The sequence below is a fragment of the Heliangelus exortis genome, chromosome 21, assembly GCF_036169615.1.
Source record: "Heliangelus exortis chromosome 21, bHelExo1.hap1, whole genome shotgun sequence".
Taxonomy (NCBI): domain Eukaryota; kingdom Metazoa; phylum Chordata; class Aves; order Apodiformes; family Trochilidae; genus Heliangelus; species Heliangelus exortis.
Genome location: NC_092442.1, coordinates 9501311 through 9529221, shown reverse-complemented (window position 1 = coordinate 9529221; position 27911 = coordinate 9501311). Strand labels below are relative to the sequence as shown.

The window sequence follows — 27911 nt, the reverse complement described above, 5'->3', positions numbered from 1 at the left end:
TGTTCCCCACGCTGAAGTGTTAGCACGTGACACGTTGAAGAGCAACCACAAACCCAGTCATTTTTCACCCATTTCTCAAAGCATTTTCCTGACAGTTAAAAACACAAATCACCTTAACAAACATAATGTAATTGGGGGGTGGGGGTTGAGGGGACAGACCCTCCTGAACTCCAGAAACACATTTAAAACTCTTTAGCCTAAAATATCTACATATTAAAATGCCAAGAAAAGAAGTACCAAAGCTGTAAGCTCTCAAAAGCCCAAGATCAAAGTGCCATCATCTTTTAATGTAAACCTTTTGTTGCATCAACAGTCTTAAGAGGGATGAGAGACATCAAAATAAAAACTGAGACAAACTGTGGCTTTGTAGCTGTTTTTTTGTTTTAGTCTCTTCTCTCAATTTGGGCCACGAAATAGGTCAGCTCCATTACTGATCAGCCTTCCCACAAATATTTAAAACAAATTGAATTGCACACCCAATACCCATCACAATTACGCCAGGCACAATAACTAAATTAGCAATTCAACAAAATAATTGGAAATGCGATTCTCTCTATTCCACAGCCTCCCTCAGGGCTTTGGCCGATCTATGGGGGGAAAACTCTGCTTTACTAATTCTGCAGCTAATTAGCGACACACTTGTAAATGAAGTTGTTTGTCTGAAAGTTGAAATTCTTTGCTATTGCAGGGCTGGGGGGGGGAAGCTTACCCGAGCCCCCCTTGTCCCCCCGTCACACAGACAATTCCCCAGCACCCCGTGCAGTCACTGGGCAATGGTTTGCACAGGTATGATGTCTGCTTGTGTAGGTACTAATTAGCAGCTGTAGCATCAATTAATAAAGAATTAATATTCTGTTTGGGGGGGGGAAATATCTCTCTTGCTGTTAATTGGCAGCATTAGGAATAACTTAGTGAGAATCATCCTGGTTATCTGTGTCCTTAGTAAAGAGCACCGGGTGCTGGGGGGGGGGGGGGGGGGATGCACACATGGAACCCCCTCCCCAGCAGGGCTGTGAGGGGCTGGGGCTGTCCCAGGGCTGTCCCCAGGGCTGTCCCCAGGTGCCCATCACCACCACGGCTGCTGGACACGGGCAGGTCCCTGGCAGAGCCTCTCCAGGCAGTGCCCCTGCTGAGTCCTTACTCGGGAATTCCACTTCCTCCCGCAGCTCCCGGGAAAGGCCCCGTTTTCCCGGCAGGAACAGAGCTGCCCCAGGCAGGAGATGAAACGGGGCCCCGGGAAGCTGCGGCTGCCGGCCCAGGTCCTCCCCGGGTATCTTGGTGCCCAGGTGGTGGGGGCTGGCAGGGAGCAAAGCTGCTTAAACACTGATAAGTGAATTCAAAAGCATGCTTAGTGAGGCTTTGACTCTTATCTCTTCAAACAATACGAACGAGAAGTTATCACATTTAAAGTGGTTCACATTACCCTGCTTTTAACGTTACATCCAGCTAGCGCTCAAAAAAGGAAAAGAAAAAAAAAAATGAAAAAAAAAAAATTAAGAGCCCTGGTGCAACAACTTTAAAGGACACAGAAGTCAAACATGAAGGGGACCCAGAGCTGCACTGTCCTGGGAGTGAGAGCAAACCCCAGGGCAGAGCCAGGGGCTTTCCCTTCAGCACCCACAGTGCTCCAACAGCCTCAGCCCTGCCACCCACACAAACTTGGGAAGCTGATAATCTGCATCCCAATAAATGCAACTTAAAAAACCAAAAAACCCACAACAGAAGCCCACCCCCCAAAGCCACAGATCCTGGGGGCCCTGCTTCCCACAGCTCCCTGGATGGGGCTTTGCCTCCAGCAAGTGCTGGACAGGAGGGTGTGGGTGGGATCCTGCACAAGGAAGGGCAGCAGGGAGGAGCCCAGGGTGACATTTGGTGCCTTTCCACCCGGCAAATCCTGGCAGAAAGCTGCAAGCCAGAGGTGGGGGACACACACAGGAGAAATCAATGCATTTCCCTGAGAGCTGCAGCTCCTGCCCTGCTGCACGTGCCCAGGGAGATTTATTCCTCCCTGATACACAGGTTTGCTGCACAAAGTCACTACTCACCTTGGCACTTACTTTCTAAAGCCAAGAAAAATGCTCCACTCCTCCAGAGGGCTGACCTGCTGCTCCTCTCCAGGGCTGAGGCCCAACACCAGTGAGAAACAGGGAAAGGAAAAGCTCCCGTGGCTCCATGGAGCTGCTCTGGGGCACTCAGCCAGACACACACCTGTACACAACTCTGCTTGCTTTTTTTGTGGGGTTTTTTTTTTTTTTTCCTTACTTTTTAACCCAGAATTCCACACTTGATTAAGCCAACTCTCTGCAGCTGAGCTGGCTCTCCCACACCTGGGTGTGGTGGCCTCTGCTCCACACACCACTGCAGGGACTGGGAAGCTATTTACTGGAACAGGTGACCAGAATAAGAGACAAATCTGTAATGATGAGGTGCAAAATTGATTAATTAATATCAGCTTTGCAGACAGCTCCGGGGACACAATGAAGTGCAACAATGCAGCTACAGAGAAAGTATAAGGGGGGAAAAAAATAAAATAAAATTTAAAAAAAGGATAAAAGTGTGCTGCATCATGTCCCCTTTCCAGCAGAGGCAGGGAAAGGGGTGATCACTGCTGGGAGATAACCTCCATTTCCAGTTGGTCCCTGCAGGCCAACCAATTCCCCTTATGGGGATTTAATTTCCAGCTTCTGACCTTTGGAGCTAAAAACCCCACAAAAACCCTCAAGTGAGACATCTCCTCTGGCCAGTTTACACCAGTGCTGGCCTCTCACACCAGCGTGTCATGGCACTGGTGAAGGCAGGATGCCTCAGAGTCATGATCAGCAGGAATAATAAAGTGTGAGGGATCAATGAGGGACTGAAAAAAATTCAGCAATTTGTTCTAATTGCAGAAATGTCCCTGTGTGGTGCTCCTCATCACCAGGCAGCAAATGTCCCTCATTCAGGCACAGGAGGGTGAACCAGGAGCTCTGGCAGGCTGCAAGGGAGAGCACCTTTTCTCTGTTTTAAGGCCATGTTAATTATGTAAATGACATTTAAATCCTCTTGACTTGGTGAAAAAAAATGAAGTGACACATTCCAGATATGCAGCTAATGACCAGAACAGCAGACTTTAACACCCCCCCCCCCAACCCCTCAAATCAAAAATCTCTCAGGATTTAACACAAAGGTGGGTGACCTGATTGCAGGGGGCACTGGTGGTTCTGGCTGGTCTGAACCCTGTGGCCCTCCTTCCCCCAGCAGAACCCTCTGGCTGTGCTGAGCAGATTGCAAAACCAAGGTCAGGAATTCCAAGAGAATAGTTAAAAATGGATTGTCTTTGGGAAGAAGCAGAGTCCATTTCAAAGCTAGAGAGGAGGGTGTGTTTAGCCAAGCTAGATGTCTCCCCCCCCTCTTCTTTCTGAGCCTGTGTCACTTAGCAGTAACCATGTGTGATGTTCCTTCAGGGAGGTTTTTAGGAACAAACCAGCAGCTGCCCAGGCAGAGGAGATGTCCTGGTGTGGATCCTGATGCTAATCCTGCTCTGCTTCTCCAGGACTTGTCATTTTTCCAAACAGGGAACGATAAAGCTCTGTCCTGGGGAGAAGAGGAACAAGAAGGAAAAATTACTTTTCAAGGTCAAAACAGAAGCAAGAAGCTGCCAGTGAAACCATCCAGTCCTTAAAATGAAAAGGCCTTGTATAATTAAAAATGTATTCAACAATCTTCATTAATAAATACAGGCAAAGGGGAGAACTTGCATGAGACCAATCAGACACAGTACAGAAATATGTAAATATTTCAGTGTGGCTGGATACCATATCTCTAGAGAATGAGGTTTTCTATAAGTTTGCCCTTTACAGACAGGCTCTTCAAGTAAGAAAACAAGATTGAATATTTTAATAGGATGTATGAGACTGCAGAGCCATAAGGAGGATTCAATCAGACAGCCTACGTGGGACTATAATTTAGTTTTCATAGGTTTTCTTGGACTTGACAGTACTTGAAAAACAATGAAAATGACCCAGCAACAAGATTCCAATTAATATCACATATGCAACAATTCTGATAACAGGAGCAAGTTTCCCTTAAAAAAAAAACACAGTAATTGGGCTGGTGTTATTTATCTAATTTTGAAAGCAAAGTAACCTGAGAAGAGAAGGGGGAGGAAGGAGAGAGCATTTCATAAATCACATGTCTGGAAATCCAGGAGAAGCATGGGGAGGGCCTTATTGCCTATATATGCACTTTCTAAAGGAACAGCTTGGTGTAAGAGGACAGGATTGTTCCTTCAGAGCAGGCTGACAGTCACTGGGTCACCAGGGCAAGAACCAAACCAGCCCAGTGCCAGCATCCCAATGGCTCCTGGCAAAGCAGCTGGGCCAGGAAACCTGTCAGGAAAGGCTGAGGAGAGAGGTTTCTTCACCACCCAAGAATGGGTAAAACATGGCTTCCAAGAATGAAACTCAGCTCTGCCAGGGACACAGTGATTTTTGGTGCCTTCTCAATTAAGACCAGAGCAGGGACCACTCTGGGGGGCTGTGCTGATGCCTTGCTCCTTCACAGATCAATAAGAGATGGCAACTGGTCTGAAAGGTGTCTGCCTCTTCCAGACATCCCCCCTGCAGAAAGGTACCTGTCAGCCTCCTGAAAAAAGGAAATCCCAAGGTTTGGACAGTGATGGCAGAAAACTGCCAGCCATTAATCCCAGGAAGACAAGGAAGGAAGTATCCATTCCAGCCATGGGCAGGCCACTGAGACAAGGAACTATTCTAATTCATGGAAGCCCACATTTTCCATCTTTCCTGACTATTAAAGATAATTAGGACTTTATTATTAGGACTTGGCTTTTTATTGGTTCAGCTGAGAAATCAGATGGCAAGTGGCACTAGTGCCAAGAAGGCCATTGGGACTTCAAGGCCTCACTCAGGTGACAGGCTCCAAACCTTCTGCCTTCAAGAGTTTCTGCCTTACCCTGGGGAACAGGCACAAAAATAATGTTTATTTGCAGCCTTTTGTCACTGCTGGGGAATCAGACTTTACAGGTTTTTGTCCTCAAGTTTGTTTTTTGATAGTTCTCTGATGGGTACAGGAGTTCAGGGAACAATGCTGAATGTGCTCCAGTCCTACAGATTTTAAATAAACAGTAATTTTTCAAGCAAGTAGGGCCCAGGGAGATTGCAAGCAAGAATTTGTCTTTCTGGGCAGGGAAATGTTGGCGGCACTGACAGAGTCTGACATTGGTGTCCCAGGTTTTGTGGGTGCAAAGAGGGGTCCTGCAGCAATGACCCAGCACCCCACAGCCACCATCCTGCTTCTGCTGGAGGAAAAAATTCAAGTGGAGCCATTTGGATACTGACACAGCATGGGTAGGCACCCAAAGAGTGATGGGAGAAGGGGGCAAATCAGGTACCCCCGAAACAGAACAAATATTTCACCCTGCTAAAAAAAAAATATAACAACCCAACCTTTCCCCCCCCCCCCTTCTCATGCTCCAGGCTCCCTTTCCTCTGCAGCATCTCCCCTCAGCAGGATTTAACCATGCAGAGAGTAAAACTCATCAATCCTCCAGGTTTAACCTTGTCTCTGTTTCAATTCACCAGGGTAAGTGTGGATTTTAATACTTGCAGCCCCCTTCAGGCTATGCATAATGAACTTGGGTTTTGGTTAAAAAAATATAAAATTTCTCTCCTCCACCCACATCTATTAAACATCAGGCTGGAGCCACTGAGTGGAACCAGAGCTGCAAGCCCACTACCTCCAGGTGAAGGACAGGGGACTTTAGCACAAAGAGGCAGAGGGCTCAGCAAGGTGCTGAGGAATAACCTGTGTGAGTAATTAACAGTGGCTGCACCTCAGGTGGGCAGTGGGAAGGAGCAGGTCGATGCAGGGGTCTTCCTAGAATTAAAATTTAACTTACCCTTTATTGCAACCTACAAAAGCAAGTAATGAGCACTAACATTTTTATTTCTTTTAAACTGTCATTTAGGCTGTAGAGGGGATAATTACCTATTTCCACTGTAGTAAGGTTTTATCACCCTTAGTGAGGCATTTTCTAATTTAATATTTTTACTATATTATCATAAAACCTGTTTCTGGAAAAAATGATCACGAGCCACACAGCCATTTGCCATAAAACATGTGTGTGTAAGTACCTTGCCTTAATTATTGATGCATTTCTTCCAGGCTGACTGGAGAGGCAGAGGCCAGGGCAGGTGCTGTGCCTCCCAGGAGTGCTGTGCCCAGGCACCCACCCCTGCCTGCTCCCAAAAAGTCTGCACAGCCCCATCATACAAGGCACCTGCAGCCCCAGACAAAGGGTAGCAATGAGGGAGGTCTTTTCCTCTGCTCCCCAAGCACCATGAGCAGCCCTCCCTCTCCATGCAAACTGCTGATTTCATGTCTACAGCCTTTATTTTTACACAACTAAATTAAAGGGACAGGTACTTCTGACAGGGAGCTCTGTGCTAACTGAGCAGGGGACTTCACCACCCTCCCCATCCCAGGTCCTGCTGGCACACACATTGCAGAGCCCAAACCCCTGCATCAGGGAGCAGGGAAACAAGCACACAGTGGGCAGAAGTGTCCTGGGTGCATATTAATAGCAACAGCACATTTGATAAATACAAGAATCATCAAAATATAAATCACAGAACCTGTTAGCAGGCCCTGAGGAATCCACCTTGCCCATCTGCAGTAGCACTATTCCACCAAATACACAAAGGGGAAACTAATACATACCTGCATGTGGGAGGGGAGCACAGCTGCTGCTGGACTACATTGTGTAGTTATAGTCATATTACTTCTTTTTTCCCCATGTTGTTTTGTAAACTAGTAGAAGAACCACATTAAGGGGAAAAGATTCAGCTTCTGGTGTGTTGGGTTTTTTTTTTTTTCAGAGTACTATTAATACAGCAATACTGCATGAGTCACTGCTGTGCTCTGTTTATAAAAATACCCTCCATGTACCTATTCCCTTGGACCTTTTACTTCTCTTCTTTCAGGGTAAAAACCAAAATCAAAAATAGAGGTAATTTAGAATATGGTCCAAGCAGTACTAAAATAACTACACCTACCCCATTCCTACTGCATCTCCATTGGGAACAATGAATTCTTAATTCAGAAAAACTGGTGAAAGATACAGCATGAGCACAAGAACATGAGAAAGGGAGGATGACAATCACCTCCTGATGGAAACCGAAGCTGGCTGTGGAACAAGTGGTTGATGATTTTATTGGAAAACTTTGCCTGGGTCCCAAGGAACCTTTTGTCTCCCGGTGTGTGGCTCAGCTTGCTAGGCACCCAGCAAGCAGAGAAAGTACTCAGGGAGAGCAAACAAGCAGAAGCTCTTTATTTCTTAATTTCTAGTTGAAAGCATCACCCTAAATGAGCAGGTGGCCACACACCTCCCAGCACCCATCCCTCACCCTGGAACTGCCACCGGGACAAACCCGTGCTATGGGCGGGGACGTGGAGCAAAGCCAGCAGGGACAATCACCAAAACAGGATGAAAACACCCAAATCTTCTCAATCGAGGGGCTTGAGAGTCAGAGGAGTGGTGCTGAGTGGTGCTGGCAGGGCAGCAGCCCCACGAGATGGCACTCTCTCACTCCCTTCCCCACCGCAGCCCAAAACTCCCAAGCGCACAACCCGGGCTATAAATTCCCCCCCAGACAGCTCCCATCACCCTGCCCCGAGCCCGCAGGAGATTCAGAAAGGTCTGCAGCAATTCCCTCTTGCTCAGGAAGGTCAGGATTGGGTCCTGCAAGTCTCTGCAAATGCTTTTAGTCCCCACGGCTTTAAATTATGAAAGGTGACACGTCACCTCTGGTTTGTCTCGTGAGACCAGGCACAAGATTTATAAATATTTCAGGCAGCTGGTTCCTGCCCTGAACAAAGGGACTCTGCACAGTTTTGAGGCTGGGGATGTGGAGCAGGAGGACAGAAGAGAGACAGAGAGGAGCTGCTGCTCAAGGGACTGTTCCCCAGACTGAACCAGAGCTGGGGTTCAGACCTGCCACCTCTGTCACCAGCTCTGAGCATCCCCCCGTACACCAGCACAGCATAAATGGGAGAGCAGGGATGGAACCTCTCATCCTGATTTTTGGTCCCAACAGCATTCATGTTTTCATGTCAGCTTTTACAGCATGAATCCTAAAATACAGGTGGACAAGTGGCTGGAGAAGGAGCAAAACCCAGGGAGGTTCAGATCCCTCCAGCTTCCTCCACTGGGGTGCTTTCCAGCAGCTTTCATTTCCCCATGAAATTCATAAAATGTTGCTTTCTCAGTCCCTGTTTTCAGACAGGTATTTGAGCAGAGCAGCCCCTGGACTGCTGGGTGTGAAGTGCCCCGTGCAGGTGTGCACACAGCCACACAGAGGGGACCATTCTTTGTGTACCTTAACATCCCATATTCCTGGGATGATTTCCTTCTTTCACAGCTTGCCTGTTTTATAACAGATTTGATGCAGGAGAAGACAAATTGTCTCACAAAGGAAGGGCGACAAATCATCTGGCAGCTCTTAACAGGTTATTTTTTTTCCCTTTAAAAAGGAAATTTCCATAACAGAGGCGTCTGTCTTCTTACTCAGGATGTCAAACATCAACCGTTGGGACACGGTGATTTCAGCCCATCCTGGGCTCATGTAACCACTCCACTGCTGCCAGCTTCACAACATGCACTACCTCCTCATCCCAACACCAAAAAGATGCACAACCTCCTCATCCCAACACCAGAAAGATGCACAACCTCCTCATCCCAACACTAAAAACATGCACAACCTCCTTATCCCAACACCAGAAAGATGCACAACCTCCTCATCCCAACACTAAAAAGATGCACAACCTCCTTATCCCAACACCACCCCTCTCACAACTCTGCCCAAAACCCACACCAGGTACCCAGCTGCATCTACACCAGTGACTCCTAAGGCTCAGTCAAGAGTGAGTGGGATCAACCCCACCAAATGGAACCCCACACAAAATCCTACAGGACCAACAATCACACCCCAGGCAGGTTTGGTTCCACAGGATGTGGCTTCTCCTGGGTCCCAGCAGAGCTCAGGGTGGCAGCAGAGCAGACATCACCTCCCCAGAGAGCTCCCACATCTCCCCTAAGGGACCAGAAGCCTGGGAGTCCAGGTGGGCAGCTTGTCCCCCACTCCCTAAAACACCTTCCCTTTGTTTCCCCAAACAAAGCAGCACAACCTTTCCTCCAGGCTGTGTCTATACCAACTTGGAAGTGTTTTTTCTCACACCAACACAGGCACCAGAGGTCTGGGCCATGCAGCACAGGAGCTGCTGGTTCAGTTGTTCAGACAGAAGGGCTTTGCCTCCTTCCAGGGACTTGTGTCACAGTGAACACACTGGATTGACAGGCACAGAGCCCAAATTCCTCCCTTAATCTAGTCTCATGGTGTTTTAATACCCGAAGTATAAAGTGAGTTAACTTAAAGGCTGGTATCTCACCAACTTTTTTTTTTTTAATTTTTTTTTTTAATATTAAACTCTTATGTCATATAAGAAAATTAATCTTTTAATACCAGGATTTCCTACTACGTACCCCCCTCTGCTTGCAGTGAGACACATTGTGACAAAGCAACTGCACTAAGCCCAAGAGTGAGAATGCAGATTGGGAAAACACACAGCATCCTGGCTGGATCCAAGGGAAATGCTCTAATCCAAGCCTCCCTGGAAGCTGGATAATCTGTGTCTTAGCTTCCCAGCAGGAGTGTGCTGGATGCTCTGCTACCAAGCAGGACCAGAGGCCAATGGCACTGCTGGAGCCACGCACTCCATTTCTTCCACTTGGTCTGAGAAGAGCAGGGGAAATTCCTCCAGCTCCTGGAAAGGGTTCTGTGCCTCAGGGCTGGAGGTGGAACTGCATGGTATGACACTGTCCTGTTCCAGCCATCTTCTTCCCTCTGATTTGGCTCCTCGTGGATGCAAAGTCCTCCCAGGTAACAAAGAACCATTTGCTGAGGCAGAAAGGAACCTACCCAAAAGCTGATCCGTTCTCCCCCACCCTCCCCCAGTTATAAATCCTTGCTCTGAAGTTCAGTTTGCACTTGAGAACTCGTCTCTTTTGTCCTGCCTGCCTTTCCTGCAGAAAAGGCTCCTTTTGCCTCCCCTGGCTGCCCTGGGTGCCATCTTTAATGATGATGTATGGGTGTCCTTTTCCTCAGCAGTGCTGTGGGGAGGGGGTCACACATGTGGCACCACCAGCATGTGTATCAACAGCAAATTATAAACCGTGTCAATCCAAGCTAATGCAGAGCTGTAATCCTCTTTAACAAGAGATCAAATCAGTGCCATGAGTTATGTTCATTCTGTAATCTGATAAGAAATAGAGTGAGCCTCTAATAAAAGAGTAATGAGAGCCCTTAATGATGCTGTTAAAAGGTAGTGCCAGTTAAAATATTGCTGTTGTTCCAGCTGATTAGATCACTGTTGCATATTTGCACAATCTTGTTTTACCTGTCAGAATAACCTGAGTTGTCTTGGGAGATAAAGGTGTTTGGACCAAACATCTGTGTCCCTGAAGAACATCTCTCCTGCAAGCTGCCATCGCTCCAGAGGTGAAATAATGATGTTCATCAAACTTAGCAGTAATTTGATATTATACCTTTTTTTTTTTTTTTTTTGAAGGTGTCTGTGTTTAGTCTCTGTCCCACACACACAAGTACAGTGCAGAGATCTGAAGATCTATACATCAAAGCTGACAGAGAGATATAAGAAAACCAATATCCACACAGGGCTCTGCCCAGGAACACAGGCTTCACCTGACCTTGTCACAACTGGGCTGTTTATAGGATCCACTCCTGCAGATACAGCAACTCTGCACGTACTGAAAATAAGCTCACTGGCTATGGACCTGCAGACTTCCAGGGAGAATCTCCAGCCTCAGTTTCCCCAAACAGAAATACAGCTTTAGGGCAGGCCCATTTACAGAGCAATGACCTTGGCCCAGTTAGAAAAACCTTGGCCCAAGAATACAATAGATGTATTTAAGTCTGTAAACATATACCCCAAGATAACCATAAAGATCTCTTTCCAGTGTATGTTTTAAAATACTACCAAAGAGGGGTTAAAATCCAGGAGGGCTGGAGGCCACCAGTGTCCCCCACATTACAAGATAATATATGTGAGCACAAGGTTAAACAGCCATGCCCATGCCTAGGGTGCAAGGGAACTGGCAAGTGGAAGATTAATTGCCTGCACCAGTGCTATTATTCCAACCAGCAGCAAGAATGAGAAGGGAAGTGGCAATGATGGTGACAAAGGCAGTTGTCACACTTGCATGTTTCTTTTCTCAAATTCAGGCTGGGAGAGGATTCTGGAGTGACTCTTCATGCCCCTCTCCAGGCAGAGCCTGAGCTGTTTCTCCTCACACACGTTTGCTCTTTGTTTCCCCAGCCAGCAGCAGTGGCAAGGGATGAACTTGATGTGGCAGATCCTGGAAGTTCTGGGTGTCCCACAGCCATGACACCACCCACAGGGAACTTAAGATCTCCCTGCACAGCCAGAGGTGTGCAAAATGGATTAAATGTACAGAAGAATCAGCCCCCAAATGTTTTCCCAGCCTGCACGAGCTGCTTAAATGCACAGAAGCAGCAAGGTGCTACACAGACCCGTGCCTTCAAATGGACTTAGAGTGAGCAAAGGAAGAGAACTGTCACAAAAAGTCCCCCCTGCTTCTGCCCCAGTGACCCAGGGCTTGTGTAGCTCCATCACAAGGACTGAGGCTTTGGCACAGCTGAAGAACCAGACCCACTCATCACCTCACACCCCCAGACTCTGCACTATCCCCAAAAGCTTCTGCCCATCCCTATTTATTTACTGGCATTTTCCAGCTATCTACCTGCCACTTTAGCCACTGCTAAAACTTCAGGGGCTGTTCTACAGGCTCTATTTCTACAAACTTTTTTTTACATACGTCTCACCGACACCTTAAGATTTCTCACATTACAACACAGAGCACCCCATTGTTCAGGTGTGTATTTATTTTGGGGTCATACCTCTTAAGTGCCTGACCAGAAAAAAACAGCCAAAAAAAAAGGCTCAGAGCATGATCACATCACTGTGAAGTGTATACCTGCATTTTCAATCTAGTAATTCACACTGGCAAACAATAAAATTACCTCCTTCTGTCACAAAGGAAAGCTGTTATCATTACTGCTTCCCTCTCATGTGTCCATGCCCAGTCCTTTCTTTTTAATTCACCTGCAGTTTAAAGCAGAGGTTGAATTCTTCTTGCCTGGTTTGGTAGAGCTATGTGCTGCTAGGGAGGTGTTATGGCCCATGCAGGAGTATTTTAAACAGGGATGTGAAGTGACTATGATTTAGGAAAAAAAAAAAAAAAAGACTGATGGAAGCAGATATTTTAATTTTGGGGGAGCTGAACCAAAACACCTATTCAGGCCTAATTTTCAGACACTGGCCACTCTGGTATTTTGATTCTGTTTTATGGGACTCAAATGGTATAAACCAGGGAGACAAAGAATGCAGCTAAGCTAAAGAATGCCCCCGTTTTCCCTGTGCAAAGCAAGAATGCCCACCCTAATCTGTGAGGGCTGCTGCAGAGAGGAAACAAGAATCTGTTTTTCAAGCCCACATTGAACAGGACAAGAAGTAACTGGCCTGAATTGCAGCTCAGGGAAATTCAAGCTCAACATTAGGACTAAACAGTGGCAGAGCACAAGCTGTGGGGAGGATGCTGCAGAGAAGCTGCTGGAGGAGGACAGCAGTTCCTGCAATGGGCAAAGGTTAAGGCATTTTCTTTATGTCAGAGGTAACCAGCAACATTTGGGCAAACAGTGAGGAATGCTTAGGCTTCTATTTTTGTACCTGAAACAACAGCTTCCCCGTGTATGTTAAAAAGTGAAATACTACTATTACTAAAGCACTGCTTTTTACAGGCATTTCTTTGCTTGGAAGGGGAATCAGAGCCACAGAAACACAAAGCAGTGTTCAAGGTCATCCCCAAAGCCACCAGCAGAACTAGGTACAGAACCTGCCCAGCCTGCCCTGGGAACTGGTCCATCCATGGCCTGAAAGCCTGATCTTGGCAGAGTGGGATGCAGGTACCCACACAGCAGGACCTTTGGGCACACTTGCTGGTGATAACTATGATAACTATATGCAAAACTTAATATATATTTTCTTTTCTAATTAGCACATTAAAACATCCTTCACTCTTTAAGTAGACATAAACACAAGCAACCTTTAGGTCTTGAGTGAATTTTGACTGAACTATTCCAGTTTATAACTGACCTAAGGCATACTAAACAGAACTTTAGAGTTGCCATTTGTGTTACAGGAAAAGTTCTTTGTAAATTCTGATTGTAGCTGAAGACACCAGCTAACTTAGTTGTCTATTTCCTAAACAATTCCCTAAGATTTCAAAATCAGGAGTCTGAAAGCAGGAACAAAATGTAGGTATTGAGATATATGAAAAACTCTTGTTTGGTGTCACAATAATTACAGAGGGAAAGCTCAGGCTGCCTGGACAGATGTGACCAAGACACCCAGGCTATGATGCCAGTGACAAATGGTTAACTGATAAGAAGAAATGGAGGGGGAGACAGACTGAAGAACAGGTCAATATCATGCTGTCATGAAGCCATTTGAGAAACATAATTAATCTATTACTCACCTGGCATCATCATTCATTGTACAGTGGTCAATAGGTGCCATGAAGCTCACCAGCTTGCTATGGACATGATACCTGAACAGGGCAGGAAATAAGGAGGCAGCACATTAGTAACTACTAATGAAAAGGAAATGTTGCAGCTTGAACAGAAACACACCAGTCCCTGAAATGCAGAGCTCTGGCTTTCCTGGTGGCTGATAACTAATGAGTCACTAGTTGTAGCTGGCAATTCCCCACCCCTTCCCTCCTCCTCCTTTCTTATAACATGGACAGAAGAATAATCAGATGATACAATGAACTGAATAGCAAGCAAGTCCTTTTTTATCACAGCTTGAAAGAGGACACACAGCATCCATTAATTGTGTGCGAGTACCTAATCAGCCTCCCAGACAGACAACCCTGAAAAGTCAAGAGACAGAGAAACAAGAACTCATTTTCAGCCTTCCTTCAGCTGGCATCCTAATCACCTTCTGGAATTTGTGCCTGAAGAGCCCACTGCAGGCAGCAGAAGTATCAGAGCATCAGACCTTCTCAACCAGCCATCTGCTAGCACGTTTTTCTTGCTCTGTGGTATCTAGAGCCCTAAAGGCTATCAAATTCCCACTCTGGTAGCCACACCCAAAGTTAGAAAGTCTTACCCTGAATACCTTACAAATGGAGCATGTAAAAACAAGCAAAGGAGACAGGGTAAAGATGTGTGCATAGAAGAGATGGGGCATGTCCAAGGTGATGCAGTGCTTCATCTGTCTCAGCTTCTGAGACACCAAATCATTTCTGCAAGCTGAGCTACACCTCCAGAAAGGGGTCCCCTTCCTGCTCTCCACATGGGCTGGGAACTTGCAGTAGCTTTTCATGATTTTATGACAAGCTTTTCTCAGGGGTGACCAACAACAGGACAAGGGGCAATGGTTATTAACTGGAGCACAGGCACTTCTGTATAAATATAAGGAAGAATTTTTTCACTGTGAGGGGGAGGGAGCCCTGGCCCAGGCTGCCCAGGGAGGTTGTGGAGACATTCAGAGCTCACCTGGATGTGTTCCTGTGGGACCTGCTCTAGGTGACCCTGCTCTGGCAGGGGGGTTGCACTGGGTGATCTTTTGAGGTCCCTTCCAAGCCCTGACTTTCTATGATTCTATGAAATAAAATTTATCTCCAGCATTGAAAAACTCTGCAGGAAAAGGTGCCTTTAAACCCCACTGTCTGAGGGCAGGGGATTCCAAACCACTGGCTTTGGTGTACACTGCCCTGCAGCCTACCCAAGTCTGAAATGTTTTATCCAAGCTGCTGCTATTTTTAGAGCTTGACAAATAGCAGGCAAAAGGATTCACAAGCATTTGCCCAGAGTCACCTTTCCACTGTCACCTCTGCACTCCCTTTTGTTTGCTTATGCAGGAACACTCCCTAGAGGGGATTTTCAGCTCACAAGCCTGTGTCAGAATGGCTCTTCAAGGGCTTCTGCCCTGGTGTGAGGCTGTAATGACAGTCAGGGACCAGCCAGAGCTGTGCACAAACAGCAGGTCAGGAGGTTGGACTGTGAAACAGTTCACTTCTGAGACTTTAACAACTGATGGATTCACACAGATCAAAGCTCATACAGGCACAGCCAGTCCTGCTTATTCCTACAAATTCTCTGACACGAGTTGTTTGTCCAGAACTAATTTTTGCCACATTTCTTAAATCAGGACTTTAAAAATCCCGCAGATACAAAATATTTAACTTTATTCACAGAAAGACATCCCCTGCTGCAGCAGCACAGGGTGTGCACACATCATTCCTCCAGACCTGCCTCAAGAGAAGGCAGATCCCAGCCAGGGACAGCAGAGTTCTGAGCACCAAGTTTCTTAAAGCTGACTGGAGCTTTTGGGTGAGCTCATTTCCCCTCTCAGTGCCCCAGTTTCCCTGGCTATGGAGGGGACAGGTCCCTGTGTCAAGCAGAACACTGACTGGTTTTGAAAGCACCTGAAGATCCTCAGCTCCAGAATAAGCATGGGGCTTCATCCAAACGAGCCATAATAATAATGAGGGTTTGCTAAAAAGGAAGAATTATGGAGACAAATGAAACTTAGTATTTGATGTTTGCTCTCCAGGATCTAAAAGGCCTTCATGAAAACAAATCTGAGTGATGCTGCCCCAATTTTAGAGAAAGGAACAGAACAGAGGAGAAGTGATCTTGCCTGGGGTGACACTGAGTCTCCCAGTGGAAGAACCAACTATTTATAAACACCCATTTGGGCTCAGCTGGACTGTTCTGAAAGGATGCTGGATCTTCACTGCATATTAATCCAGAACAGAGACAGTGACACTTTTTTCTTTTATAGCTATTTTCCCTGTGGGGTCAGTGCAACTTTTACTTAAAGAAGGGGAAAAAAAAAAAAAAAAAAAAAAAGAAGAGAAAAAAGAGTAAAAAAAGGCACCTAAGATCTAAGAGGCAATTGACTTGGTGAGATAGCTGATCTCTCAGGAATGCTGAAGTGCACAGATTGCACACAATGAGAGACTTCCCCATTATTCCTGGAGCTTTACGAGTCTGACTCAGTTGTGTGATGTTGTCAGTAGTTTTGACTGAATCATGAATATATCCAATTATGTGTGATGCTGACAGAAAAGAATATTGATAGTCAATAATTATAGGCTTTTCAGGCCAACAAAGTAGCTCTTCCCTCTTTTAATAAATTATCTTATGACATCTATCTTAAAAATTGCTATGCCAGGCCTGACCCAGACTGACTCCACTGACTTTCTATCAGATGCCATCTAAACTAAGGATTTATAGTTTACTCACAAAAGGATGGTTAATGTTGCAGATTTTTTTCAGGAAGCAGTGCAGCTTTTCAGCATTCCTCCCTGCCACAAACACCTCCTCCACTACAAATCATGCAGTCATGCTAAACTCAGGGAGACTAATATATCTGCTCTGCAAAGGGGAAAAAAAACCCTATCCTCTCCAGACTGCTTCCCTTTCCACCCTACAGGGTGGAAGCCACAACAGGAGAGAGCAACCCTAATTAGTGATCCAGGAGTCAGGATGTGAAATGCTTTGAAGCTAAAGAGAGCTGTGATGGGACTTACAAAAAATAAAGAGAGATTAGTCACCAAATTCCAATTGACAGTCAGGGGGAAACAGACATCTGCCTCAGTGAGGCACCTCTGCACATCTTCCCCTACAGCTGCTATCCACCTTTCAGTCAGCTAAATATATATTGCACAAGAGGTGCTTTATTGGCTTTCACTGGAAATTACAGCCCCAAATTGCTCAGGGATATTTGAACACCTCTCTCCAGTGTTTTCTGAGACCAATGAACACCCTTCCCAAGACTGATCACAGGCTGCATCCAACCAAGCCCTTATTCTAGGCTCAAAGAACATGAAGATTCCTCAGTGGGTGCCCCAGAGCAAGACATCTTGCCCTAAAAGGTGTGAATAAGCCTACCCATGCACCCCAGAGCCACCCCTGCACAGACAGACTTTATTTGGCAATATCAGAACTTGTGGTTGGTAGCAGAAGCTCTCACCCACCGAATCCTCCTTCCTTTGCTGGCTTTTCTGTCCACTTTCTTCTTTATTTTGCTTCGTAACTTCTGGATGGCCAGCCACTGCCTGGGGATGCACAGCAACAGTTAAACCACTGCTAGAACCACTTGGCAAACCAGCACCAAGTAACACCAAGGGCCTGGACCCTTCTCAGAGCCTCAGGAAAACAAATATGAAGCTCTCGAGTGCCCAGGGCCTGCTTCACTCCAGGAACATGGCATTTAAACACGAAGGGTTTCTCCAGCCACAGAGGGACACACACACCAGATCTGCTGATCCCAGCAACACAGCCACTGCTTGTCAGAATATTCTGCTGCAGGGAAACCTGCTGAAACACAGGCTTAGCTCCTTTTTTTAATTCTTTGCTGATTACTGATGTTTTGGGTTGTTTTTGTTTTTTTTTTTAATAATCTTTGGCATTAAAAAGAAAATATTTACAAAATATAAATGCTATAATCTGCAAAAAAAAAAGTCTTTACAGTGCTGTCTGATCCCCTGCTGTGTTATTTAGAAAGGAGGATTCAGCTCCTCAAACACAACTTCATCAAGCCAACTAAGTTTTCATCAGGGTAAAACTTCTGATAGTTATAACTATTATTTTTTTAAATGCAAGTGAGTGTCATCTCACCTGATTTATACAGTGAAAACTCAACATCAGGGAAAAAAATCTAGCAAAATCCAATTACTGCAATCTTAATATAATCTTAATTACTCTAATCTATTTTATTGTAAAGTCAGATAAATGTACAATGTAATCACCACTTAAATATAATTTTGTCTATATCATGTTAAATTATAGTGAATAGCTTTCCATAATATTCCAGACATTCACAAAATAAATTTGACACATTGCACTAAAATTTGGGTAATATTTTACATGGATAAAAGTTATTTCACCATCACAACACTTCCTAATGCATTTTCTCCCCCCCCCCCATTTACATACATACCCCCATAGCACTTTTTCAGTGGAGAGCCCCATTCCAACAGTTTCAGCATTCCTCTGCTTTTACACTTTATTCTAATTTACAGCTCATGGCTATTCAAATGCACACTGTTCATTAAGTGGTAGTTGGAAGATTCTTTATTTTCTAACTGTAGAATTAAACAGAGAAATGAGAGTTTCCCTGCCTGGAATTATGTTTTACTTCTGCATGCAGGAACCATTCCCTGATTTTGTTTAATTGCATAGTACCTTTGCTTACAGCAGGGAGAGAGCATACACAGGAACTGCTTTAACTGATCTCACAACAGAAGGTTTGCTCCTCTAAAAAAAATGACAAATCAGAGCTCATTAGGAGCAAAGGCCAAATTTCAGCAGTCACTTTGTCTCCTTCTCCCTCGCTAGGGTTGGTTGAGACATCCCCCTGTGGATTCCCTTTGTGCTGCAGGAACCACTGAGAGTTGGAAACATCCCAACTCTGGAACAAATTCAACATTTTCCTATGTGATGAATTGGACTGGAAGCTCACAGTAGTTTTGCTCATGCTGTTACTGATAGGTTCCTACTTACCTGCCCATGGCTACCTGGTCGTTGGGGTCCACTGAGGTGGTTTTACGTTCTATGAATTCTCGAAGGAGCTGGAAGGAAACCAACAACCCCACTTAAAGCTCAGGAAAGACATGCTCATGCAAACAGGCTCACAGGTTTCCCAAGAGACTGAAGAAATTAGCTGACAAGTTCCCAAGGGAGCCTCTATGCCTCATTTCTTGAAACTTCCTAGAAAACCCCAAGCCAAGAACCACTGCTTCTGCACAAATTTTAGGAGGGAAAAAGTTGGTGGCTCTGAAAAAGTCCAAGTAAGGAACTAAAACCTTATGCTGAAAGTTGAAGTAACTGTAGACCATGCCACTCTTGAAAAAAGGTCCCCACAGAATATGTGACTGGAGCAGAGCACCAAAGGCCACTCCAGAGACTTTCTGTATATAATTTCAGATGAGGGAGGAGTAGTATCAGGGTAGTACCAGGGTTTACTTAGGTGACATCATGTCATTCATCTGAAGAGAATTTAAAAGGTTGTGCAGAGCCAGAGGGGCACAACTCAGCAGCACCATGGGCCAGGCAAAAGAAGCCCCCCATAGACAAGGCAAACCAATGCTCTCAAATCCAAGCAACAGCAAAGGACTGGAATCCCCAGAGGCACTGCAAAGCCCACTCTGGGACTGTCAGCTGGGCCAACCATTTTGTAACTGCTGGTCCCAGGAGCCCAGAACAAAGCCTACAATCCCACAGAGGGTAAATAGGTGACAAGGTTGTGGGATGTGAGCAGTTGAGCCTGGCATGAGATGGTTGTTTCTCCTCCAGAGATGCAGAATGAAGAATTCAGCTTGTATTTCTGAGGCCAGCACTGCTCCTGGGGCTTTGGAAGGAGAAAAAAAGGCCTGAACATTTGCAGGCTGTTGTGTGCACAGCTCCCACGGGCAAGAGATGTGAGGCAGGCAGATCTGCAGCAAGACCCCTGCCCCACAGGTCTTGCTCTGCACTTCGAGAAGGGAGAGCAGGGGGGAACCAAAACCCTTCAGCAAACACAAGCCAAGCATTGCTGGGCAGTCACACTGGCTCTGAGGAACAGCACAGCAAAATATTTTTTATAGCTACAAACCAGGAATGTTCAAGCAGGCTTTTCGATTTCTTTTCATGTCCTGAGGGCCAGGGTTTGTCCTTTTTGCTCCCTGCAGCCAGAGAATATTGTGAGCAGCCTTTCTGAATACTTGACCAGTACCACACGTTTATCACCACTCACTGTAAATTGCTCGTGCTGTGCCTTGGGTATTAGCCAAGGTGTTAATGCAAAGAACAGAAATAAACCCTCCAAAACTGGGCCACAGGCTGCCTCCCAATGCTGACATTTCACTGGCTACTGAAGTTACTGCCTCAGCTCAGGAAGGGCTGAAACAGACCCTCCAGGAAACCAGGAGTACTTTCGGATCTGAAGTACACTGCTGGTGTGGGACACAACAACCCCACAAAAGAAAGATGCCACAGGAGTATCTGAGCATCATTTTATGACTCTCTTTTTAATTTCAAGTGTGAGACATTCAAGCAACACAAATAATATTTATACCTGTCCACATCTTTCCTCTCCTGTAAGGCATCCAATACATATTATTACAAAAAGAAGTGTGATTCGAGCATAATTAAAAACCCGCAGTGACTTTTTTTCTATTTTCTTATTTTCAGATATTATTACTCCAGCAATTACACTTAAAAATGCCAAGAAGAGAGGCCACTGGTTTATTATCACTAGAAAACAGCAAGCTACTTCTCTGCCCTATTTATCTGATTGATTCCCAACATCTTTCTGGCACACAATCTATCAGTTTATCTCTCCCACTTCATCACAGTCACTTCTGGCAGCTAAATACAAGATCCAAATCCAGTGTTACACAGACGTATGACACAGTAAACCTATGTAACACTGCCACTCTGTAAACAGCTGCCCTTAAGGCTAAGCAGAAATGGGATCTTGGTTTCCAGTCAATATTCTGTCAAAAGCAAGGTGGGAGGGAGGGTGTTAACAGCAGCCAGAAACGGTGCAGCAAGGTTTTAGTGGTTTCTTCCTGCCCCAGCAATCAGGTGTGTTTACTGTCTCCTCTTCTCTTGCTTCCTTGGCACAGTGCACAGAAAAAAACTGCTGAGTAGCAATGGCAGAGGGTAAGGCAGAGGAAGACAGTGATGCCCAGATCTCCTACACCCTTAGAGAACTAAGCAGCAAGGCATTTTCAGCAGGACCTGCTCTTCCTGCTGGCCCAACTAAATCCACAGACTGGCAGAGTAAGGAGAGCCACAAGGTGTAACCAGACTGGGGGAACAAGATGTATTCTAGGGGGAATGCACCTGGGAAGCAGGCAGGATCCCAGTGGGCAGGATCCCATTCCTTGTGGCAAGGCAGCCTTCCCTGAGATGCCTGGGAACTCAAGGAGCTGAAGTGGGTGCCCTGGGGCAGGGTGCCAGCTGGGATTCCAGTACTTGCTGAGGGCCACAGCCTCTCCTCTGTGCACAGAGGATTCTCTCAGCAGAACGAAGAGGCAGGAGATGAAACCCAGCATGCAGGCATCTCCTCTGCCCTACCAGCCCACCAGCCTTTAGCTGAGGTACAGACAGCTCTGTTGACCTTGGGGCTGACAGTGAAATGTTCTTCCAGCTGCAGGACTGAAGACAAGGGGGAAGTGAAAAAAAGAGTAGGGACAAGAGGCAAATTAGGAAATAGAAGTAAAAGCTGCAAAGAATCTTATTAGGTCTAAACAGTGTATGTCTTAAAGCTACAGTTATAAATCATGCTAACAATGGTTACTAAAACAAAAGGGGATGTAGCCAGAGGCTACCACTGGGAAAGTCAGTCTAGACCTGCCTCACTGCCTTTGGTCTTTAAGGGTTTGATTAGTTTTTCCACTTTCTAGTTCAGAGTCTTGCATTCAGCCAATGCTCCAGAGCCAGCTAGGGCTCAGAATCCAGAGGGAATGATAAATTCATTTACTGAATGAAGCAACACTGTTTTCACAGCACAAGACTTAAAACACTTCTGAAGCTGTAATATTTCATTAAGCTTGGTGATTCTGGTTAAAATTTATTAGTCAAAACAGAAAACTCTCATCAGACCCCATATATTCCATTAGGAGTGATATATGGTGTCTCCCAATGTCTAATTATTAACTAGGAAGTGTAAGTAAATCACTATCAGCATTAAGCCCTGATGTGTGAAGACAGAGTTTGAGTTAGGCAATTTCAGCATCAAAAGGCTTTGATTTGAAACATATCCTTTTCTCCCTTTCCCTCCTTCACCTCTTTATATCTTCCCTGAACTTCAAAAACCCAGGCTCAGTCTCTCATGTAAATGAACACAACAAAGTGCAAACACCTCCCCTCCAGCAGTCTGCAACAAAGCTGCCAGCTCCCAGCTGTCCCTCCCCAAAGCTGGAACCATGAGGACAAACTGCGTGCACAGTGGACAACGGGCAGCAGAAAGCAGAGGGAAGCTCCTGCTCTCAGTTCTTTTTGCCTTTGGCAGGAAGCAGCTCTCCTGTGTGGGGGTGATTGTGAGCTCAGCAAAGCTTCATCACTAAAAACCAACCCTATCCAAACCAAGGACTGCCAACCACCTGAGTAAAGAAAAGCACCTGGAGGTCGTGTGGGTTGCCAAGGCCCACAAGACACGTTCATGGAAAGCTGGGAGCAGGTGGGAACTGACTCTGCCTCCCGTGTCCTCACAGCTTAGAATCTGCCCAGGTAAGGAAGAGCATGAGAGCACTCCCACAGAACGTGGCCAAAGGCAAGAGCTCCAAGAGCTGTTAGTATTCACCTGCTTTTGCTGACACCAAAGCCATTGTTCAAATTTACACTGAGGTCACTGATCTGTGCTGCTTTCTAAAGAATTCACCTCAAAAGGACTCCCTCTGCACACCCGTTAAGGAGATGCACACCGAGCACGTTGTACAAAATGAGAGGGGTTTAGAAATGCCATCAGGGTGTTGTTCAAGGGTAAGAGAGATTCATTTCTCATTTTAGAGGTCAATTTTCATTTTAGAGGTTAGGTCTCATTTTCATGTGCTATCTATCAGTGTTTCTAATACTCCAGTTGCTGACCTTTCTGATTTGCAGACCCCTAAGAATTTCCAGTTGAGACAAAGAGCTAAGTATAGCTGCAATAAGCCTCGTGACAAAAGGCTCACTCTCCTCAGCCCTCACAATTCCAATTAATACCTTGCAAAAGTTGAGCTACAGTTGCAGGAAACAGCTTAGTTTACAAAGCTTGGAAATACCATCAGAACAAAAGAAACACTTTTTTTTCTCTGATGTTATTAACATCTTCAGAAAAGCCAGTAAAGGCACAGGTCATTTCTGCTCCAGTGCATCAAAGCCATCTTCTCTGTCTTGAAAGTGGCACTGCTGCCTTTGAACTGGAATTTGAGATGGGGCTGGCTGCTGCACAGGGAAGCCTCAACTGCAAGATGAAATCACTGCACAGCCTTGTTTTCAAAAACATTTTCCTAAAATTCAGTTTTGTGTAAAACAGGCACTGACTTGCATATTTTCTAATAAGCCATTAAGAGAAGTTTCAAATCAAGCTTTAAAAGGTGTTATTAACCATCTAGCCAGGCATTTGAAAGATACATGCCTGTGAAAAGAGTATTGTATTGCCATTAACCTGTGGGATGGTTTGAGACATCTCTTATTCACACAAAACTCTAAATGCATCTAATTAAAGCCACAAGATCAGCTGTCCATATTAATCACTCACCAGTTTAATTAAGGTAAACCAGCTTGTCAGAAAGCCAGCCTTCTCTGTATCCTTCACCATCATTGACTTCTAATAGTTCACTGGATTAGTAATTACTTGTTTACAGCAGCATCAAATACCTGGCAGAGAAAACCACACCATGTGCCCAGGAACTGCTTCAGACCAGCTCTTGCTTGGGACATGGAGAAATCTACCTCACCAAATAAAGAGCTTTTGAAAAAGCCACGCAGTGGGATTTAGACACAAGCACAGCCCAGAAGAGTAACAAATTAAGCTACAAGTATCTTAGGAGAGTCAGATTTGAAAGTTCACTGTGTGGTTACTCAGATTAACCCAGGCATTTTGAACACTAAGAAAAAGGAAGGGTTTTTTCTTGCTCACTTGTAAAAACCACTTCTGTCCCATGGAGTGTGCAGGAGTGGGCAGGGACACACAGCTCCACTCCACAAGGGACAACCACAAAGACAGTTACCCATCCTTCAATTAAACAATGTTCTCTAAAGGATCAGCTGCTCACTACTCAAGCGTGCCCACCTGAGGAGTAAATCCCAGACAGGAACAGTTCATCTCAACATAATGCAATACCTGAGGAGTGACAGCCCTCTCCAGCCTGCTGGCAGCCCTGCCTGGCAAGCTGTTGCCATCTCTGCTTGAAGACTTCAGTGTTTTGTGGAATGTTCCCCATCCACTTTGGCCCTGCTCAGCCTCTGGAAGTTGCAGTGATCACAGACAAAACTGATGATTAAGGATTGCGGTGACACAGAACAGAACCAAAATGAGGGGGAGGAGGGAGCAGGAGAGCAGAGAAAAAAAGGGATTATGTATATTCCTAATTCTCCTTAGGCATACCTGCTGCCATCAATGATGAACATTTGTTCTGGGAAGAGCTGGTTCCTTAAGGAACACTTAGCATATGAACACTAACCTAATTCCTGTTGGAAACAAAGCAATTTCCACTCTCGCCTTCACTAGAGAAGAATTTCAACCTAATAATAAAATCTCCACTGTAGCATGTCAGACCAGCAGCTCTCTGGTAGCAGGCTGGAATTTTAAGTCTTAATGCTGCAGTATCAGCTGTAATGAATTCTACATTCTCTGATACATAAATACGACTTCTAAAAATAAAAAGCCTCTTTCTTTCCTTAAACCCATGTATGAACTAGAGTTTAGAAGAAAAGGGAATGGGGTCTAGCCTCTCAGCTGAGCCCAGCTTTGCATTACCATTCAGCATGGGCCACCCCAATAAAAACTGTAACTGCTTATAAACACATGAAGAATATAAGAGAAGGCAAAGTGAGATGAAAGGCAGCACAAAGCTAAATCCTGGATTGTCGTAGAATTCCACCAGTCCCACATGGTGAATTCCACTGAATACCAAGACCTGGGCAAGAAAACTGTTTTTTCTGCAGGAAAAGCAGATTAATTACAGAGTTCTGTATTACAATCTATAACAAAAGACTACAGCTACTTATTCTGCTATTATTAACTTGTGCGTGTTCATCAGAGCTCATCCATTTTTACTTGCTTAATTTTACACCAAAATACACAGGAAGTTGGTTTCCAGTCTCCTTTATCTGAACCTTTACCTTTAATAAACCATAAGTAGTAAGTGAAATAACCTAATCGTTACAGAATGTTATTTAGAAAAATGAAAGTGATGCTAAAAAAAGTCTGGCCCTGGAGTTAAACACAGAGAAGAAAGGCAGATACATTTTGTGATAAGTATTATGCACAGAGGTCAGAATTTCTGAGCAACGTGAGCTTCAACAACTGGAGATGTTACTGCTTATTACTCCTGAAAACCCAGGTCCCTTGCTACACTTTATTTACCCATGTACATCCCCACGTGCAGACAAAAGCCCTGCACAGTTAGGAGAACACATTCAGGCCCTGTCAGCGCTTCATTGCAACGCACTCTGCCCTTCCTGAATGCAATGCTCAGCTCCAGCTTGCCACCCTGACAAATAAAGGCAAGCACTTTATGAAACCAATTTAATTGGGAGGTGACAGAAAACATACAGCCATTTTCTTCAGCCTTATCACTGGATTGGCTTCGGCTCCAATCTCTGCCAAATCCCACTCAAGAGCAGACATTAACCAGGTCAGCGGAACAGGCGGCTGGCAAGGGGCTGGCATCCCCACAATTACTCACACACAATGAAGCAGTAATCTTCACAGATCATCTCTCCCTTAGTGAGGATGGGAGGAGAGGAGAAGGGTGGAAGGGAGGGAGAGAGAGAGAGAGAGAAGGAGGAGGGAGGGATAAAAAAAAGGAAAAAGAAAAACCAAAGCCTGAACAAAAACCCAAGAGAACAAGAAAGGAAAATGAATGTGTAGCTGCGTGGCAGCTCAGCAGATGTCTGTGTGTGATGTACGAGGCTGGGATGAGCTGTCGTAGCCCACTGCCAAGGAGTGGTAAGTGATGAAAGCCTCCACCAGGCTAAGCACCATATTTTAGAGTCCATGGGGTTTCAGAAGTTGCACCCATTCCTCGCTGTGCTGGCAGATGTTGCTGTGTGCAGGAGGCAGCAGCTGGAAGGCTTCCGGAGGGGCCGTGCACTGAACTGGTGTCACCCATCCCTCACCTCTACCCACTGCTGAAACAACTCCAATTTGCTGCCACCTCCCTCTTGGGAAAATGGCCAAGATACAGTTGTGCCTGGCAGACCCATTTGTTTTACTCAGGTGATTCTCTTCCCTCAATGACCTCTATTAGTTTAAGTTTTAATTTAGATTAACCCCGACACCCCAATTAACCAGGGAGGGGAAAAGCTAAGCTGGGAGTACTCATATTTCTGAAATCACGATTTATCGGAGTTGAAGTTATTAGAAGGAAAGATGGGCTATCCATCTAGAGCTATTTTTCCTCTAAAATTGTAACATTTCATGGCCAATAAGCACCTTCCCTGCACAGGTCCACAGACTGTCAATCACAGCTGTTATCTCCCCGACCACTTCAGCATTTTGTTACACCAACTTAATTTGTTCTGTGTTCCTGGGGTCCGCTTGGCCCTCAAATTTCACCTCTGTATTATCTCTACGTGTTAAATTTGGCCTCTTCCACTACTGCTGCCAGCAAGACAAGAACTCTCCAATCTCCAGCTGAAAGCCTACACAGATGAACCTGGCATCTTCACCTGCCTAGCAGAGATGCTCTTAAAATGCCCAGCCTAAAGAGGAGCTACTTTGGAATATATTCCTGGTCCTGAGGCAGGCTGCCTTGAGCAGACCCCTCACAAACATTAAATACTCAAAGTGTCCCAACTCTGCACTGCTGGAGGTCTGCTGCAAAAATTTCCCTAGATGTCTACAGCAATAGGGTCAGAACTGTGTTGAAAACTTCTTGGAGGAAGAAAAAAAGGCAGCATTAAAGTTCTCTGTATTTCCTACCCAGAAAACACAGATAAGAACTCCCAATTTAATACATCTTTTTATTCATTTTTAGTCCTGGCTCTGTACATTAACTGTCAGATTTTCAAAGCAGTCAAAATGATTCTGGTTAAATCAGTTATCAGAGCACAGTCACATGGCCAGAGCTCTCTCCCACTGCCCTAACACTTTACTGGCCACTCTAGTAACTATTCAGATCAGAAACTTCTGCCTTGCTAAGGATATAATGATTTTTGTTTAGTCCTGAAGCTAAAGCTCTCTGTGGATCATCAGAACATTGGGGAACAGACTTAAGAGTGAATCATACTCCTCTGTTTATGGCAATTTTTGTATTTTGTAAAGCTGGCACTGTCATTTATTAACTAAATTACAAACACAAGGTTCCCCTAAGCTGCAGCCTCCACGTGCTGGGTGCAGATTTCTTCTTTCTAAGAAGTTTACAAATAAGAAAAGAAAAACTGGCTTCAATCCAAGCTGGCACAAGTCCAAGAGAAGTGCCAGTGAAGCCCTGCAGCTCTGTCACTCTGTAGGTAGATGAGATGGTTTAGGTTGAGCCATGAGTAACTTTGAGGATCTACTTGAACTGTTTTTCACAAAGCTGTGAGTGAAGTCCCCTGCAGTAGCTACAGAGATGTCAGATGTGAAAACAGGTAACTGGGTTTCACTGGTGAGAGAGATTTAGAGCACAGAGCTGCCCACATTAGTTCTGTAAGTATTAAAAACTGATTGGAGCCATAATTCCAGCCCAGATTTACCATCACCTACCTGGTGATAGAAGTCATCATCATCAAATATCTCCTCATCTATGTCCTTCAGGTGCTTGTTGGACTCTGACTGAGGGAGGACTTCCTAGAAGCACAAAGGAAACACTGGCAGCTCATATGTGCACATTTCTGTGCCCAATTCTGATGGCATCACGTGCAGCAGCTTGTAAACACACTTGTAGATATGAAAGAATGGAGGAAAGCTCCCAACATAACAGGCTGTTAAGGACTAGGAATACATTTAAAGGCAAGGCAGAAACGCTGCCAACGCCAAAACAGATTTATGATACCTTTACTGGGAAATAAATAGGACTGTGCAAAGTCTTTCTGGCAAAATACTACAGATATTTTTAATGTAAT

General features: G+C 45.3%; 1 protein-coding gene across 1 annotated transcript in view; it reads right to left on the bottom strand.

Annotated features, from left to right (window-relative positions):
- Positions 1-266: 266 nt before the first annotated feature.
- The window catches only part of AATF (apoptosis antagonizing transcription factor), a 47819-nt gene continuing 20174 nt past the window's right edge, over positions 267-27911 (bottom strand). The window contains exons 8-12 of the mRNA XM_071765130.1: positions 27553-27636; positions 18672-18739; positions 17144-17224; positions 13631-13702; positions 267-3573 (exon numbers count right to left, since the gene is read on the bottom strand). Of these exons, the coding sequence (XP_071621231.1) occupies positions 3510-3573; positions 13631-13702; positions 17144-17224; positions 18672-18739; positions 27553-27636 (369 nt within the window). The 3' untranslated portion in view covers positions 267-3509. The remainder of the gene's footprint in view (positions 3574-13630; positions 13703-17143; positions 17225-18671; positions 18740-27552; positions 27637-27911) is intronic.